Source organism: Dendrobates tinctorius, unplaced genomic scaffold (assembly GCF_039654945.1).
Source record: "Dendrobates tinctorius isolate UK_male_01 unplaced genomic scaffold, ASM3965494v1 ptg000012l, whole genome shotgun sequence".
NCBI classification, from domain to species: Eukaryota; Metazoa; Chordata; class Amphibia; order Anura; family Dendrobatidae; genus Dendrobates; species Dendrobates tinctorius.
In genome coordinates this window covers 4,768,300-4,787,324 of record NW_027361680.1, presented here as the reverse complement: position 1 = coordinate 4,787,324, position 19,025 = coordinate 4,768,300, and the positions used below count along the sequence as shown (strand labels likewise).

Genomic DNA, 19,025 nt, shown 5'->3' with positions numbered 1-19,025 from the left:
AGGCCGGTCCCCAGCGGCTTCTCAACTCCTGCGGCACTGGACTGACAGGTATCTGCCTATACACACACGAAAGAAGACTCGTTACTCCAGAACAGCGTGTGGTGAGAAGCCATCGGAAACCCACATGTCTGACTAGCGGCTATTAAAAGTATGTTTTTCTCTGAAATCCCGCAGTGTTTCAGAGTCAGACATACCTGGTTGAGATCGTACAGATTGGGCAGCATGCATCGCCTGTCAGGTTCTCTTTACAATGTGCATTCACGAGAAAAGCAGTATTGCATTTGTTTTCACTCCCTTAGGGCTTGTCTAAACACTGTTTTTTATGCATTCTTCATGGTGGTGGAGGGGGGGGGGGGGGGGGAGTTCTACAATAACAGCAAATTGAATATTTTTAAATTCTCATTCACATGGTGATGTGTTTTTCTTACAAAAACATGGCATGCCAATGCTTTTATAGTGTTTTCACTGAAGTTTTTTCTCCTATTAAGATAAAAAAGGTTTGATATCAAGAAACATCAAAATCTGAAGCAAAATTGCATTAATTAATTTACACTTTGGTTTTCTAGATTTAATGCTGTGTTTTTGATGTTGGGGGAAAGTCGCATAAATACCAGAATATGTAAGTTACCAATAGGGACCACAGACTAAATTAAACAGATCTTTCCCCCCCCCCCAGCACTTTCAGCCCCACCACTACACAAATCACAGCAGTAGAAATTTTCATCCTTTTCTCCAACTTAGGATATGTTGGGATCTGGTCGAAAACAGATATGCTGTCCTATTTGGCTCCAAATGTAACCTCTTCCTTGAAGGCTCTGTTCACATGTTGCGTATTTGGTGCAGATGTTTCCACAGCATATCTGAAATAGAACCGGCATGTGCTGCAGATTTCACCCTTTCCATTGCAAAGGATGAAATCTGTGGCACCTCTACACAGAGAATGCTGTGGATTTATACATAAAAAAAAAACCAATATCATATCATGGTCGTAAACACACAATAACTATAAAAATGTCTATGATCTTTATTTAATTTCATGAGAAATAAGGGGACAGCTAAAATACATGGTTCCACACATGATTACATATTACAGCAGGGTAGAACAAGGAAAATGTGCTATAGTATAAGCTGAACAATAAGTAAAGATTCTGTGCGTAGCATTTGGGTATAATCAGAATATGCATTCAATACACAAAAAAACAAGTAGAAGGCATTAATCAACCGATAACACTATACACAACAATGGATATACCGGAATGTATGTAGAAACACAGAAAAACATATATATTTGGAAAGTATGTAGAGCCTATAACAGGGTCACAAGCCAAGGGTGTGGGTACTAATATGATATATATCACAGAAAAAGACATCAAACAGTACAGAAAAGCCTTGCACCCATTATAAACTTGTCCTATCCGGCCAGAATGGCGCCAGTTCTGATGTGCGTTTTGGCGTCAGCCTTCATTTTCAACATCGTATTTTAAATTAAATTGAATAGAAATCAGATATATTTTTACAATCAGAATTTGTTGTAATTACTGTGGGTTTAGAACGGTGTCCCTCTTTTGCTCTCGTGATGTGGTGTTTGGAATCTCGTTCACCCGTTACTTCTGTCCGGCATTGATTATACACCATCCTTTCCATTCTAATTTTACACTTTTCCCTGTACTGTAAGTGCTGTAAAGTGCCAAGCATGTTACACGTGGAATGTTCGCCCCAAATTTTCGTAAACCTAGCCTAAAGACATGTTCACACAGTCCGGTCAGTATATGGCGAGGAGTTATTTTTTTTTCTACATCAGTATTTGTAAGCCAAAATCAGGAGTGGGTGAAAAATACAGAAGTGGTGATGGGTTTCTATTATACTTTTCCTCTGAATGAGTTTTTTACATCAGTATGTGTAAGGGTCCCTTTTCACTTAGGCTATGTGCACACAGTGCGGATTCTGCTGCGGATCCGCAGCGTTTCTGTCCCTGCGGGTCCGCAGCAGTTTCTGCTGCATTGTACAGTACCATTGTTTCCAATGGTAAAACCAAAAACGCTGTGCACATGCTGCGGATTTTTCCGCGCGGATTTGCTGTGGGTTACAATCCGCAGCATGTCAATTCTTTGTGGGGAATCCGCTGCGGTTTCACATCTCCTCCATTGTAGAGGTGTGAACCTCAGTGCTAAACCGCAGCCTAAACTGCAGGTCTTTTTGACCTGCGGTTTTTCCAAAATCTGTGCGGTAAAATCCGCACCACCGAAAACTACATGTGCACATAGCCTTAGCGACGCACCAGCGATCCCGACAACAATACGACCCGGTCAGGATCGCTGGTGCATCGTTAAATGGTCGCTAGTGAGCTGCCAAACAGGCAGATCTCTTCAGCGATGCAGCAACGATCCAGTGATCCATGTAACGACCTCACAAGTCATTGGTACCTTGTCACACAGCAGCTTTTCAAACGATTCCCGCCTGCGTCCCTGTGTTCTGCGTCGTCAACGAGGTCGTTCGTCGGCATCAAACACAGTGATGCGCACTGGCAAGCCGAACGTGGACGATGAAAAAATGGCCCAGGACATTCGAGCACAATCAGCGATATCCAGCGGGGGTGGGGGCGTTCGCTGCTGCGTGTCACATGCAGCAAGATCGCTGTTGTGTCACAAAATCGGTGACGCTTCAGCTATCTCGCTATGTGAGAAGGGGGCTTAAGCCAAAACCAGGAGTAGAACACACACTCATCATGTGCACGGGGCATTACACGTTTCCTTTGTTTCCCAGCTTTGACTAACAAACCGCATGCGATCAGCCTGGAGAATCTACAGCGTGCTATATCGTAGATCTGGAACATTTTTTGTCATGTCAAATGCGGTATTCTTTCTTATTTTGTCTCATAAAGGATTTAAAAAAAACAAAACAACTTCTACTTGAATCTAGTCTAAAGGAACATATGATCCAGTGTCTCAAAATAAAAAAAAAAAAAAAATAAGAAAATAAGGCTGGGATCTGTCTCTTTAGGTATGAGATCGAGGTAAAATATCCAGTGTGCAATCTGTGTGTACTAGAAATGATTATTAATATAGTTGCCCATATTGTATAAATTATGTTGACATGGCTACATGAAACCTAGACATAACAGAGTCCTTAAAAATAATGACGGAAATCTAACCTGCTGCCATGGAGAATTACGTTTTCCCATTTGCATGGAATTCATGGCCGCTCGTGTCTACAAGGCTTTTGTTACAGTTGTATGGAATTTTATAATCACTTGGAAAGTGTCCATAGATGGTGGATTGAAAAAAAGGTTTAAGCCCCTCATATTCAAATGTTTACACCATAGCATGGAAAAAAATGGTTTCCGGCTCCCACTGGCAATCCGAAAAACTCCTGAAGGCGCTGTTCACATTGTTTTCAGGCTCTGTTATTGGCGTGTATTTATTTAATCCCTTTGTGACCACAGATATGCTTCCTTACTGACCCGAGATGTAAGATAGCACCACAAAATACAGCAGCTGTCACCTGTACATTATAGCAGACATCCTGCTGCAACCACCACCATCGGTGATGGCACTGACTGTGGCTATTTAACCCCTTAATTGCTTCTGTCAATAGTGACTACAGCTCCTATACCCCATCACTACCCTGAGATCATGACTTAAGAGTCTGCCAGCTATAGTGACCTGTTCACCCCACCTAAATATTGCCTGACTATCTGAATAAGGCCTCGTTCCCACTAGCATTTAAATATAAAAATCGCTCTGATATTAATCCAGAAAAGTAGGACGAGTGTCAAGCGAGCACCATGCGATTTTTCTCATGTAGCATCCGTATGACATGCTTTTTATTTCTCTGTAATTCTCTCCAATCACTTACAGGACCACTTACAGTGTTCTATGCTACAGAATGGTAATGTATCTGTATAAGTCGGACGGCATACGTATGGTCCATGTGCCATCCGTTTTTTTTTCTCGCACCTGTTGAATTGCATTGGTGAGTCTCGTCCAATATATGCAGCCAATCGTAGCATGCTGTTTTTTTCTTCAGTCCGATTTCAGCTAAGGGAAAAATGGCAGATGAGCAGGGACTCATTGAATAACATTGGGGCGAGTGCAATGCGCTTTTCGCTCGCTGATTTTATACGCAAGGGGGAGTGAGGCCTAATAGGGATAATCAAAGTTGAAAATTGCTAATTTTTTGTAACATTTCTGTTATTTTTATAAACGCAAAAAATATTGATTTAAACGTACCATTTATATAAAGTATAATGTGACACAAAAAACATTCTTACTGGGATATGGTGAAACATTCCAGAGTTATTCACACATAATATGACACGACAGATTTGAAAAATTTGGCCTTGTCACTAAGGGGTTAAAAAAGTGGCATGCTGACCACCTGCAGACCTATATAGGCAAGGATTCCCTGATTCTTGCTGGTTCCGCAGAAATAAAACACTGTTCATTGTTCATATTACTGCCTAATCCAATCACTGGCCTTCGCACTGATCCACTGATGCCAGCGATTCCTTGTGGCAATCGTGTATGCTTGGGGTCAGCACAGCAGTTCCAGTAGGGACCATCCGAGCAGCAGCCTTGGAGCAGACACTTCTCAAAAAAATAAAGTGAACACTTAAACAACAGAATTTAACTCCAAGTAAATCAAACTTCTGTGAAATCAAACTGTCCACTTAGGAAGCAACACTGATTGACAATCAATTTCACATGCTGTTGTGCAAATGGAATATACAACAGATAGAAATTATTGGCAATTATCAAGACACCCTCAATAAAGGAGTGGTTCTGCAGGTGGGGACCACAGACCACATCTCAGTACCAATGCTTTCTGGCTGATGTTTTGGTCACTTTTGAATGTTGGTTGTGCTTTCACACTCGTGGTAACACGTGGCTCAGGTAGTGCAGCTCATCCAGGATGGCACATCAATGCGAGCTGTGGCAAGGTTTGCTGTGTGTCAGCGTAGTGTCCAGAGGCTGGAGGCGCTACCAGGAGACAGGCCAGTACACGATTAGACGTGGAGGGTGCCGTAGGAGGACAACAACCCAGCAGCAGGACCGCTACCTCAGCCTTTGTGCAAGGAGGAACAGGAGGAGCACTGCCAGAGCCCTGCAAAATGACCTCCAGCAGGCCACAAATGTGCATGTGTCTGCACAAATGGTTAGAAACCGACTCCATGAGGATGGCCTGAGTGCTCGATGTCCACAGATGGGGGTTGTGCTCACAGGACGATAGGCATTTGCCAGAGAACACAGTGCTTGGCAGATTTGACATTGACGTCCTGTGCTCTTCACAGATGAGAGCAGGTTCACACTGAGCACTTGTGATATACATGACAGAGTCTGGAGACACCGCGGAGAATGTTCTGCTGCCTGCAACATCCTCCAGCATGACTGGTTTGGCAGTGGGTCAGTAATGGTGTGAGGAGGCATTTCTTTGAAGGGCACCACAGCCCTCCATGTGCTAGCCAGAGGTACCCTGGCTGCATTAGGTGCCAGGATGAGACCCTCAGACCCATTTTGAAACCACATGCAAGTGCACTGGGCTCTGGGTTTCTTCTAATGCATGACCATGCTAAACCTCATGTGGCTGAAGTGTGTCAGCAGTTCCTGCATGATGAAGGCATTGATGCTATGGACTGGCCTACCCTTTCCCCAGACCTGAATCAAATTGAGCACATCTGGGACATCATGACTCGTTCCATCCATCATTGCCATTGTGCACCATAGACTGTCCAGGAGTTGTCAGTTGCTTTAACACAGGTATGGGAGGAGATCCCTCAGGAGAACATCCGCTGCCTCATCAAGACCATGCCCAGGCACTGAAAGGAGGTCGTACAGGCATTGAAAGGAGGTTGTACAGTACACACATACTACTGAGCATCATTTTCTTGTCTTGAGGCATTTCCACTGAAGTTAGATCAGCCTGTAATTTGATTTTCCACTTTGATTTTGAGAATCATTCTAAATCCAGACCTCCATGGAATATTTTGATTTACATTGATCTCTTTTATGTTTTATCATTCTCAATGCATTCCACTATGTAATGAATAAAGATTTATAACTGGAATATTTCATTCAGTGACATCTAGGATGTGGTATTTTAGTGTTCCCTTTATTTTTTTGTCACAGAGGAAGAAAACAAAAAAAAAGAGACGCGTTTCGTGGCCAATCTGCCACTTCCTCTGTAGCCCTGAGGAAGTGGCAGATTGGCCACAAAATGCGTTAGCACAATAAAGTTTTCCAGAATATTTCCATCCTTGTGTGGTCAGCGCGGATACATTGAAAAACCCGGCTTTTTTTTTTTTTCTTCCTCTAACATCGGCATCTACGGGAGTCTGCAGCAACCACTGGTTCCTTTCAAATTCTGCAAGGGGTTGTGACTGTTCACAACCTTTAAAGGTGAGTGCACTAACCGTGTATTGTCACCTAAAATATTACTTTTATTGCCCTAAGTGCGCTCTCTTTCCTTAATTTCTTTATTTTTTTGAGCAGTGTACAATGATTGTATAACAATTTCTGCTGTTGGGCAGGATCTTTTAAAGTGTGGGAGAAAACCATAAAGTTCAATGAGTAGCTGCCTCGTAGTGCAAAGAGCCAGAATGTTATGTTTTAGTCTCAAAAGTATAACTTAAGTAAAAGTGATTAACAATAAAACAGTACATCATAAAAGTACAATAATATACCATACTGTTTACAATGTGTCCAATTATCCACTTTCAACAATGTACTTGTAGTGGGATGAGCCAGAAGAAACCGGATCTGGCACACTAAGATTTTCAGATTTATTGAAACTCCATTAAAAGCACACACAAATGTTTATGACTTTAGCCTTAGGTTTAAGACTGTGACACCCCAAAGTCCTAAACCTATGATGCAGTAAGGTCATGCTTTACATATGCTGTTGAGTTTCAATAAATTTCAAGATATTCCTAAGTTCCGGATGATAACGTGCACGAACTGTACAAACAGGCGGATGTTCACAGGGCACAATACACTTATAGTGGAAGAGGAGCAGTAAGTACGGTATATCAAGATAGTCAAAATAAACGGTCCTGACTATCTGTACACAATATCCACCATGGTTCTCAAATTATTCAACCATCTGCTTTTATGACAGCCAGTTTCTTGCATAAAAGTATGTAATCAAGATATAACCTGAGAAACTTAACTCTGCAAACTTCCATTTTGAAAAAGAATACCAGCTCACTCTTCCATAGGATCAATCAGTATGGAAGCTCAAGATCGACCCTACTGCCCAATGCACGGTGAATGCAGTAGAAGGAGGAACGAGCCAGCTTCCGAACCAGGTATGTAAAAAACAAACTTGCAGGTAGTGCTCGAAACGCATCTGGTCAGGAAATTCCCAAGTCCCCCCTCAATGTTACGCGTCATAACTATTGCCAATAAAGGAATTTGCTTTATACATACTTGGATTGTACAAAGCAGCAATTTGAGCGGGCACCATCAATAAGCAAGGGGATCACCAGATGCATAAATTCAAACTACTACCAAACCAGAAAAAAAGTAAATGCATCAAAGAATTGGGATCACCACATTAATAATTTTGGTTCAAAAATAACAATTTTTATTGTAAACACCACAAACAAATTGTTAAAAACATTTAAAATCCTAAGCAAAAAAGGACAGAGGATTTGGGTCCAAAGAATATAACAGTAAAATACTCAAAAAAGATCCCACACAGTCTTATCTGATGGCACATGTGTCACACAATCAAATGATATATATACCATATATGCATGCTGTTTGACAGACTAAATACAGATCCTGCTGCACACTAAATTCAATAAGAATCCAATATCATATACACTTTATAGCGTTCGATATCTAGTTCCAATGGAAAAACAAATCATTAAGGTGCAAAAAGGTAAGTGATCCAACAATAGTGCATATACCGTATATACTCGTGTATAAGCCGACCCCCCTAATTTAGTCACAAAAAACTGGGAAAACTTATTGACTCGCGTATAAGGCTAGGGTGGAAAATGCCGAAGCTACTGCCCTTATAATGCTGCACAGTGAGCGGCCCCTTACAATGAGGCACAGTTATTAGTGGCCCCTTATAATGCTGCACAGTGAGCGGCCCCTTACAATGATGCACAGTTATTAGTGGCCCCTTATAATGCTGTACAGTGAGCGGCCCCTTACAATGATGCACAGTTATTAGTGGCCCCTTATAATGCTGTACAGTGAGCGGCCCCTTACAATGATGCACAGTGAGCGGCCCCTTACAATGATGCACAGTTATTAGTGGCCCCTTACAATGATGCACAGTTATTAGTGGCCCCTTACAATGATGCACAGTTATTAGTGGCCCCTTACAATGATGCACAGTGAGTGGCCCCTTACAATGATGCACAGTTATTAGTGGCCCCTTACAATGATGCACAGTGAGTGGCCCCTTACAATGATGCACAGTTATTAGTGGCCCCTTATAATGCTGCACAGTGAGCGGCCCCTTACAATGATGCACAGTTATTAGTGGCCCCTTATAATGCTGTACAGTGAGCGGCCCCTTACAATGATGCACAGTTATTAGTGGCCCCTTATAATGCTGTACAGTGAGCGGCCCCTTACAATGATGCACAGTTATTAGTGGCCCCTTATAATGCTGTACAGTGAGCGGCCCCTTACAATGATGCACAGTTATTAGTGGCCCCTTATAATGCTGTACAGTGAGCGGCCCCTTACAATGATGCACAGTGAGCGGCCCCTTACAATGATGCACAGTTATTAGTGGCCCCTTACAATGATGCACAGTTATTAATGGCCCCTTACAATGATGCACAGTTATTAGTGGCCCCTTACAATGATGCACAGTTATTAATGGCCCCTTACAATGATGCACAGTTATTAGTGGCCCCTTATAATGCTGCACAGTTATTAGTGGCCCCTTATAATGCTGCACAGTGAGCGGCCCCTTACAATGATGCACAGTGAGCGGCCCCTTACAATGATGCACAGTTATTAGTGGCCCCTTACAATGATGCACAGTTATTAGTGGCCCCTTACAATGATGCACAGCTATTAGTGGCCCCTTACAATGATGCACAGTGAGTGGCCCCTTACAATGATGCACAGTTATTAGTGGCCCCTTACAATGATGCACAGTTATTAATGGCCCCTTACAATGATGCACAGTTATTAGTGGCCCCTTACAATGATGCACAGTGAGTGGCCCCTTACAATGATGCACAGTTATTAGTGGCCCCTTACAATGATGCACAGTGAGTGGCCCCTTACAATGATGCACAGTTATTAGTGGCCCCTTATAATGCTGCACAGTGAGCGGCCCCTTACAATGATGCACAGTTATTAGTGGCCCCTTATAATGCTGCACAGTGAGCGGCCCCTTACAATGATGCACAGTTATTAGTGGCCCCTTATAATGCTGTACAGTGAGCGGCCCCTTACAATGATGCACAGTTATTAGTGGCCCCTTATAATGCTGTACAGTGAGCGGCCCCTTACAATGATGCACAGTTATTAGTGGCCCCTTACAATGCTGTACAGTGAGCGGCCCCTTACAATGATGCACAGTGAGCGGCCCCTTACAATGATGCACAGTGAGCGGCCCCTTACAATGATGCACAGTTATTAGTGGCCCCTTACAATGATGCACAGTTATTAATGGCCCCTTACAATGATGCACAGTTATTAGTGGCCCCTTATAATGCTGCACAGTTATTAGTGGCCCCTTATAATGCTGCACAGTGAGCGGCCCCTTACAATGATGCACAGTGAGCGGCCCCTTACAATGATGCACAGTTATTAGTGGCCCCTTACAATGATGCACAGTTATTAGTGGCCCCTTACAATGATGCACAGCTATTAGTGGCCCCTTACAATGATGCACAGTGAGTGGCCCCTTACAATGATGCACAGTTATTAGTGGCCCCTTACAATGATGCACAGTTATTAATGGCCCCTTACAATGATGCACAGTTATTAGTGGCCCCTTACAATGATGCACAGTGAGTGGCCCCTTACAATGATGCACAGTTATTAGTGGCCCCTTACAATGATGCACAGTGAGTGGCCCCTTACAATGATGCACAGTTATTAGTGGCCCCTTATAATGCTGCACAGTGAGCGGCCCCTTACAATGATGCACAGTTATTAGTGGCCCCTTATAATGCTGCACAGTGAGCGGCCCCTTACAATGATGCACAGTTATTAGTGGCCCCTTATAATGCTGTACAGTGAGCGGCCCCTTACAATGATGCACAGTTATTAGTGGCCCCTTATAATGCTGTACAGTGAGCGGCCCCTTACAATGATGCACAGTTATTAGTGGCCCCTTACAATGCTGTACAGTGAGCGGCCCCTTACAATGATGCACAGTGAGCGGCCCCTTACAATGATGCACAGTGAGCGGCCCCTTACAATGATGCACAGTTATTAGTGGCCCCTTACAATGATGCACAGTTATTAATGGCCCCTTACAATGATGCACAGTTATTAGTGGCCCCTTATAATGCTGCACAGTTATTAGTGGCCCCTTATAATGCTGCACAGTGAGCGGCCCCTTATAATGCTGCACAGTGAGCGGCCCCTTACAATGATGCACAGTGAGCGGCCCCTTACAATGATGCAGTTATTAGTGGCCCCTTACAATGATGCACAGTTATTAGTGGCCCCTTACAATGATGCACAGCTATTAGTGGCCCCTTACAATGATGCACAGTGAGTGGCCCCTTACAATGATGCACAGTTATTAGTGGCCCCTTACAATGATGCACAGTTATTAATGGCCCCTTACAATGATGCACAGTTATTAGTGGCCCCTTACAATGATGCACAGCTATTAGTGGCCCCTTACAATGATGCACAGTGAGTGGCCCCTTACAATGATGCACAGTTATTAGTGGCCCCTTACAATGATGCACAGTTATTAGTGGCCCCTTACAATGATGCTCTCCTAGCATGTCATTTGCAGCCCCCGTGCTTATTCCATCTTCTCAGGGCTGTTCTTCCTGCTTTCAGCGGTCACGTGGTGCCGCTCATTACATATGCGCATATGTAATTAGTGGCACCACGTGACCGCTGAAAGCAGGAAAAACAGCGCGGAGAAGTTGGAATAAGCACGGGGGGCTGCAAGAGACATGCTAGGAGAGGTGAGTATGATCTCTTACACCCCCGCCTGGCCAACACCCCGGTATATGACTAGCGTATAAGCCGAGAGGGGGACTTTCAGCCCCAAAAAATGGGCTGAATATCTCGGCTTATACGCGAGTATATATGGTATATATCGTGCCATCAGATAAGACTGTGTGGGATCTTTTTTTTGAGTATTTTACTCTTATATTCTTTGGACGCAAATCCTCTGTCCTTTTTTGCTTGGGATTTTAAAATGTTTTTAACAATTTGTATGTGGTGTTTACAATAAAAATTGTTATTTTTGAACCAAAATTATTAATGTGGTGATCCCAATTCTTTGATGCATTTACTTTTTTCTGATTTGATACATACTTGGATCTGACACTGGATCATTCCTCCTTTTCCTGCACTTCCATTTTGATACAACACGTGTCCTGGTAGCCAAGAATATAGGTTGGTCAGTCATGTTTTCCAGTTTATTCCCCAAGAAGTAGACAGCTGACAATTTAGGGCATGATATTCCAACTTTCACTTGGTATTTAGTTAGTATCCATTCTTAAAAGATTGTTAGGTTTTAAGACGACTGTATTACTTAGATTTTTTTTTGGTAATTAAAATGAAGAGCGGAAACTATTTATTATTTTCCCCATGTAATCTTTTTATTCTTTGTTTTTGTCCACAAGATGCTGCTCTGCTTGTGAACGGTGGTTCAGAAATCTGCATTGTAACAGTCACTTTAGTGGTAAATGGATATAAGAACACTCTCACACATTCTTGTCTCCCCTACTTGTGGTGACATTTTTCACATATACCGGAGACACTGACACACATAGACCTAGTCGAGTGAATGGGTTCTGTGCACATCATTGTGTTTCCACGGACCTTGTGTCCGTGGGCAAAACACGCTGACATGTCCATTTTTTACTGTCAGCACGGACTGCAAAACATCCCGCATATGTGCACTCGGATGACACACATGGATGTCATACGTGTGACACGCACCGGCACCAGGAAAGAAGCGCTGCAGTGAGTGCTGTTCCCCGACACTGGGTGCTGAAGACGGCTATCTTGGGAAAAAGTCAGTGATGAGGTGCTTTTTCCCACGGTGCTGAGGTCAACGCAGTTCAGCCCAGCTGGGAACGCAGCCTCGCTGACCAGCGGTAACCACGATGATATCACCACTGGTCAATTATGCTGCACTCGCAGCAGCTCATTCACAAGTGGTTCTCAGCCTGTACGGTCGCATCTTGGCACCGTCCAGGTTGAAAACTATTCATCCCCCAGACATAGATTACAGTGTGGGACGGAACGACGGAGAGGTGATGGATATTGTTACTTTAGTTTTATTACAGGAGACGACAGATTAAGTGGAATTAGGCATTCTACTCACCTGTGTTTATTTTTTAATAAAAATGGAACAGTACTTTGTTTTATTTCTAATAGAGGACTTTATTCTGACTGTGTTTATTTCCAATAAAACTATAGGATTAGTAATGGATAGGTGTCTGATAGACGCCTCTCCATTACTAAGCCGTGTGCTTGATGTCACATGACAATACAAAGGTGACATCAACCCCACAAATATGAACCCCACTTGCCACCACTACAGGGCAAGTGGGAAGAGCCGGGTAAAGCGCCAGAATTGGCACATCTAATAGATGTGCCTTTTCTGGGCAGCTGCGGGCTACTATTTTTAGGCTGGGGAAGGGGGGTCAATATCAATGGCCCCTTACCAGCCTGAGAATATCAGACCCCAAAAACAGTGCTTACTGTAGCGCTTCTTCCCTGGCTCCCATCTGTGTGGTATTGATGCAGCACACTGTTGTCACACGTGTGCCGCAAGTATTACACGCACGGACACAGTCATCTCCGGTACCGTTTTTTCCAGGTATCAGAAATATCAGGACGTGTGAAACCGGCCTAAGAATGCTCTTCAATCTGTGCAGAAGTTACGGAGCAAAAACCACCTACCGAATGGTGTGATTCCATGCAATTCCAGCTATATACTACAGGGATTACCACTTACTGGAACCGTATATCTATACAGTACACATATCTATAAATATAGACAATTACATGGAAAATTTGAAAATCATTAAAAAAAACTCTTGATTTCAACTGTGTCTTGTTTTCATGATACACTGAATCATGGTTTAATTAAAAGCAAACAACTAGTGTACAAATATTGAATCTGAGTTAATGGTAATGTCTACACATTTTACTCAACAGTTTGACAATGCTCAGAGGAAGGTGTGCGACTGAGAAAATGCATAAAAGTGCACCAAAATCTAGGCACAAAATATTGGTTTCAAGTACAGAAATGAAATATTTTCATGGCTGCCAAAATTCATATAGCAGCAAAATGGAAATCCCCAACATTGTCACTTTTGCTTCTTAAAGAAAGGTTGAATAATAATATGTTTTGTGAATGCATCGAAGCCAACAGAAACGACAAGTGGGATCACTTTTTCAAGATTTGGGGACCATGGATGGAGGTGGAATCAAATATACAACAACCAGATTTTGCACATATCACCATAATAAGTCCGGTCTATGGGGATGGGGATTCGAGTTCTGGAACCAGATGTGCAGCACATACTCATATCTTTGCTTAGGGTTGGTGATACAGATGTAATTGGTTTGAAAGAATCAGTAATATCACGCTATCAAAAGAATATTAATGTTGTTATAATGTACACTGGGGATTCAATGTTGATTTTTCCTATTGTGTTACCCTCTTGTTGTAATTGTCTTGTCTTCCCCTCCATAACTTCTGTGTATCTTATGACAAGTTAAAATTCCCCTGCGAGGGAGTATGTTTTACAATTTAATGCTCATGCATTATAAAAATCTCAATAAAAATCATTTGAAATTAAAGTACAGAAATGAAGATGTATGGAAAAGAGCTTCTCCAGTGAAGAATAAAGTATTGAAAGGGGCAGAGTCTCCTTCATTACAGTGCAGAGTTCATACCAGAAAGCAGTGGTGTGCTGGTAACATATTGCTGGATAGGCTGTTTACAGGTGGCTGAGAGCCCAGAAATACTACACTATGGGCTGGATACGGAGGGGTAACAGTATACAGTAGGCTGAGAGGAGAGGCATGCTGCACGATAGGCCGTTTACACGAAGGGGAGAGGACAAAAATACTACACTGTGGGCTGGATAAGGAGGGGTGGCTGACAGAAGAAAATACTGCAATGTGGGCTGTATACAGTGGGCTGAGAGGAGAGATACTGCAGGGTGGCCTGTATTTAGGGGCTAGAGCGGGTTGATGCATTTGTTATAATAGATTTAAAAGATGTTATAACAGGCTTTTTTAATGACAGCTTTAGAGACTGATTTAGAACAGATTTTAGACTGGTTTTAGTATATGTTTAACTAAATATATAATTAAACACCTTCAAAATAACATCCCATTAACATATATGTACACAGCCCACCAGCTATAAGTCTGTCAGTCATACTTTATGAATCTTTTATGACTTCTAAGAAGTTTTGTCAGATATTTTTACATTAAAGCGAGCCAGAGGCCTACCCTGTTCTATCATCGTATTCAGCGGTATCTGTATCTATAGGATGAAGATGCAAGTGAAATTGTGAAACTAGGCAGAAGATCGGTGCGTGGTGTGGTATGCCACTGAATCCAGTCTTTTGGCTGTTCCTGTCCAGCCAGAGGACAGTGACAACCAAAGAGCCACGCTTTGCCTAGGTCTGGCAGGGAAAGTCCATTCTTTAACAAGTTTTAAAACGTATTTAGGGGATTAGTAATTGATGGCCAAACTTTAGGAAAGGCCATCAATATTAGTGGAGATCAATGACTGAAACCTTAGAAAGCGGCAGAATGAAGGGGTTGTGGGTCTCATTAAACTCCCATGACCTCTCTTTGTTTCGAGGCTAGTAATGCCAAATCAGTTTATCCACGTCTGGTGGAGCAGTAAAGTACCATTAAGATAAATGTGAACAACAACTACAAGTGTATGCATGTTGCAACTTGACTAAAAGAACATTTACAACCTGCATTCAATAACTTTCTAGTAGATTTTTGCATTAAAAAGGCTTCTGTACAAATCTGTAGAAAGCAGCAAAAAGACTTTTACAAAGGACATTGATCCGCTGAATGGGACTGAACTTCTAAACGTACAATCATTGCCCCATGTAAACATACAGTGATCAGAGAAACTAGGAAACACCAATTTGTCAACAGATGGCATTTAACTGCAAGCCTAAAAATTATTGTGGGCTGGAAGAACAATTGCCATGACCTGGGGATGTGATGCCGACAACACTAATCTATATATGCTATTTCGTATGTACTGCTCTTTTCAACTGAGATGACATATATACACTCACTGGCCACTTTATTAGGTACACCATGCTAGTAACGGGTTGGACCCCCTTTTGCCTTCAGAACTGCCTCAATTCTTCGTGGCAGAGATTCAACAAGGTGCTGGAAGCATTCCTCAGAGATTTTGGACCATATTGACATGATGGCATCACACAGTTGGCGCAGATTTGTCGGCTGCACATCCCTGATGCGAATCTCCCGTTCCACCACATCCCAAAGATGCTCTATTGGATTGAGATCTGGTGACTGAGGAGGCCATTTGAGTACAGTGAACTCATTGTCATGGTCAAGAAACCAATCTGAGATGATTCGAGCTTTATGACATGGCGCATTATCCTGCTGAAAGTAGCCATCAGATGTTGGGTACATTGTGGTCATAAAGGGATGGACATGGTCAGCAACAATATTCAGGTAGGCTGTGGCGTTGCAACGATGCTCAATTGGTACCAAGGGGCCCAAAGAGTGCCAAGAAAAAATTCCCCACACCATGACACCACCACCACCAGCCTGAACCGTTGATACAAGGCAGGATGGATCCATGCTTTCATGTTGTTTACGACAAATTCTGACCCTACCATCCGAATGTCGCAGCAGAAATCGAGACTCATCAGACCAGGCAACGTTTTTCCAATCTTCTACTGTCCAATTTCGATGAGCTTGTGCAAATTGTAGCCTCAGTTTCCTGTTCTTAGCTGAGAGGAGTGGTACCCAGTGTGGTCTTCTGCTGCTGTAGCCCATCTGCCTCAAAGTTCGACGCACTGTGCGTTCAGAGATGCTCTTCTGCCTACCTTGGTTGTAACGGGTGGCAATTTGAGTCACTGTTGCCTTTCTATCAGCTCGAACCAGTATGCCCATTCTCCTCTGACCTCTGGCATCAACAAGGCATTTCCGCCCACAGAACTGCCGCTCACTGGATTTTTTTTCTTTTTCGGACCATTCTCTGTAAACCCTAGAGATGGTTGTGCGTGAAAATCCCAGTAGATCAGCAGTTTCTGAAATACTCAGACCAGCCCTTCTGGCACCAACAATCATGCCACGTTCAAAGGCACTCAAATCACCTTTCTTCCCCATACTGATGCTCGGTTTGAACTGCAGGAGATTGTCTTGACCATGTCTACATGCCTAAATGCACTGAGTTGCCGCCATGTGATTGGCTGATTAGAAATTAAGTCTTAACACACAGTTGGACAGGTGTACCTAATAAAGTGGCCAGTGAGTGTATGTATGTATGTATATATATATATATATATATATATATATATATATATATATATATACATACACATACACACACACACACACACATGGGATACAATGTTCCCAGTTGTGCTACATGTTAAGCAAGAAAGATCTCAAAAAGCACTTACATGAGTATGATACTTGTGTGTATGGCGTCCCCGCTGCCCCAATGCACATTTCGCTTATTCGTCAGGAGGTGGACAACTGGGAACATTTTATCTCTTGGTACTTGTACCTATACCACTGCCTTTTTTTAAATAAGGAATCTCATGCACGTTATCACTTTTGTACCTCATGCTATGCTGTCCCTGCTTGGTTAGCAGTTACCTTTTATTCTTGCTTAATTGTTTAATAAAATTTGATTGTTTTTATTGGCAATTTATACTGCTGGTGCTTTGGGTTGTTTATCTAATTTCAGTTTTTGCCTTTATACCTCATTGTTTGGGTTGATTTGTAGGTATGTTTAGAGATTAGCCTTTTTTTATTAAAATAACCTAAAGCTGTTTTATTCTTCAACTATATCTGTGACCTATCTTGAATGTTCCTCTGTTTTCATCATGCTGTTTGATCCCTTGTGACTTCTGAAGGCAATTGGTCACTCAGGATATCCAGGATATCAGACTACAGGGGGCTGAACACAAGCGTACGCCACAATTTTCAGATTTATATTTTTAACTAGAAAACCACTGTATCATTTCCTTTACACTTCACAAAAACTTGTTTTGGTATATCAACAAAATCCCAATAAAACACATTTGTTTGTGAGTGCAAAAAAAAAACAACAGATTTTTATGATACTCACCGTAAAATCCTTTTCTCCGAGACGCTCATTGGGGGACACAGGACTGTGGGGTGTATGCTACTGCCGCCAGGTGACTGACACTAAGTGAATGAAAAAAAGGTTAGCTTCTCCTCCGCAGTATACACCCTCGCCTCGATTGCAGGCGAAACCAGTTTGGTGCAAAAGCAGTAGGAGATCACAAAAAGACAAAATCAACCTTAATGCAGGTAACAACATGTCTAGAAAACCCACCTAGTATCATGAATACATATTAATAGACAAAAAGAGCCAATTGGCTAACAGGGTGGGTGCTGTGTCCCCCAATGAGTGTCTCAGAGAAAAGGATTTTATGGTGAGTATCACAAAAATCCATGCTCCTTCGCCTCATTGGGGAACACAGGAATGTGGGACATCCTAAAGCAGTCCCTGGGTGGGAAGTCGACCCACCGGTCCAAGCTACACGCACCTCCCGTCTAAAGGTGCGCCACTGCTGCTTGGAGAATCCTTCTACCCAGGCTTGCATCTGCTGAAGACACTAGAATGTCCTTAAGACTAATTTTGGCACTTCAAACACAATAATACACATAGGGGTAAAAAGAATTCACTAATTATCCCCAAAAGAAGCGAACCAGCAAACCACATATATAAAAAATATTATTTTATTGAATATCAAAAATATTCCAATTTTTATAAAAATTGCAGACTACATAATACCTTACTAATAGCATACCCCATCGGGGAAAAATGCACAGACCATAAACACGGACAAATAATCCTTCTATAAATAATCATAATATCCCTGCACAATTAATGGAATAAGACAAAAAAACGATATTATAACAATCCTAAAAAGGAAGCAATCTAACCTTGCCGTTATAAGGCGCCACTAAGGCATATAGTGTACAATCATAAGTCTCACTCTATGTATAAAAATTCAGGGTAAAAAAAAAACCTTATATAATTACAGAGATGAGACACAATGCCGGTACCATATAAAGCCGTCATATCGACATAGTCGGGGAGAAATAATCTAACCCCGCTGTCATAAAGCGCCAATACAACATAGGCTAAAATAAACCTGTAACACATTAAATGACAAGGTAGAAAAGCTATCAAACTGATAATTACCTTAGACCAAATTATACAGGCGTAGATAATCCTGTGCAGAGATCCCAGCGCCCCGACGCGCATTTCGCCCTCTAGCTTCTTCCGGGAGCCTTATAACGGCAAGGTTAGATTGCTTCCTTTTTAGGATTGTTATAATATCGGTTTTTTGTCTTATTCCATTAATTGTGCAGGGATATTATGATTATTTATAGAAGGATTATTTGTCTGTGTTTATGGTCTGTGCATTTTTCCCCGTTGGGGTATGCTATGAGTAAGGTATTATGTAGTCTGCAATTTTTATAAAAATTGGTATATTATTTTTTATATATATGGTTTGCTGGTTCGCTTCTTTTGGGGATAATTAGTGAATTCTTTTTACCCCTATGTGTATTATTGCATCTGCTGAAGCCTGAGTATGGACATTGTAATGTTTGGAG

At 42.2% G+C, this 19,025-nt stretch overlaps 1 protein-coding gene across 13 annotated transcripts in view; it reads right to left on the bottom strand.

Moving 5' to 3' along the window:
- The window catches only part of ATF6 (activating transcription factor 6), a 221,644-nt gene that overhangs the window by 38,826 nt on the left and 163,793 nt on the right, over window positions 1-19,025 (bottom strand). For 2 of the 13 annotated variants that reach the window (XR_012226426.1, XR_012226425.1), the window contains one exon: window positions 17,503-17,582. The exons of 7 other annotated variants lie outside the window; for them this stretch is intronic. Coding sequence is in view for 4 of the 6 variants with exons in the window: in XM_073557964.1 (XP_073414065.1) it covers window positions 3,874-4,037 (164 nt within the window). In the remaining 2 variants the exon portion in view is untranslated. Of the gene's footprint in view, window positions 1-2,946; window positions 4,038-4,327; window positions 4,587-17,502; window positions 17,583-19,025 lie in introns of those variants that run through there. 4 more of the 13 variants (XM_073557964.1, XM_073557956.1, XM_073557965.1 and 1 more) reach the window with 4 other exon arrangements.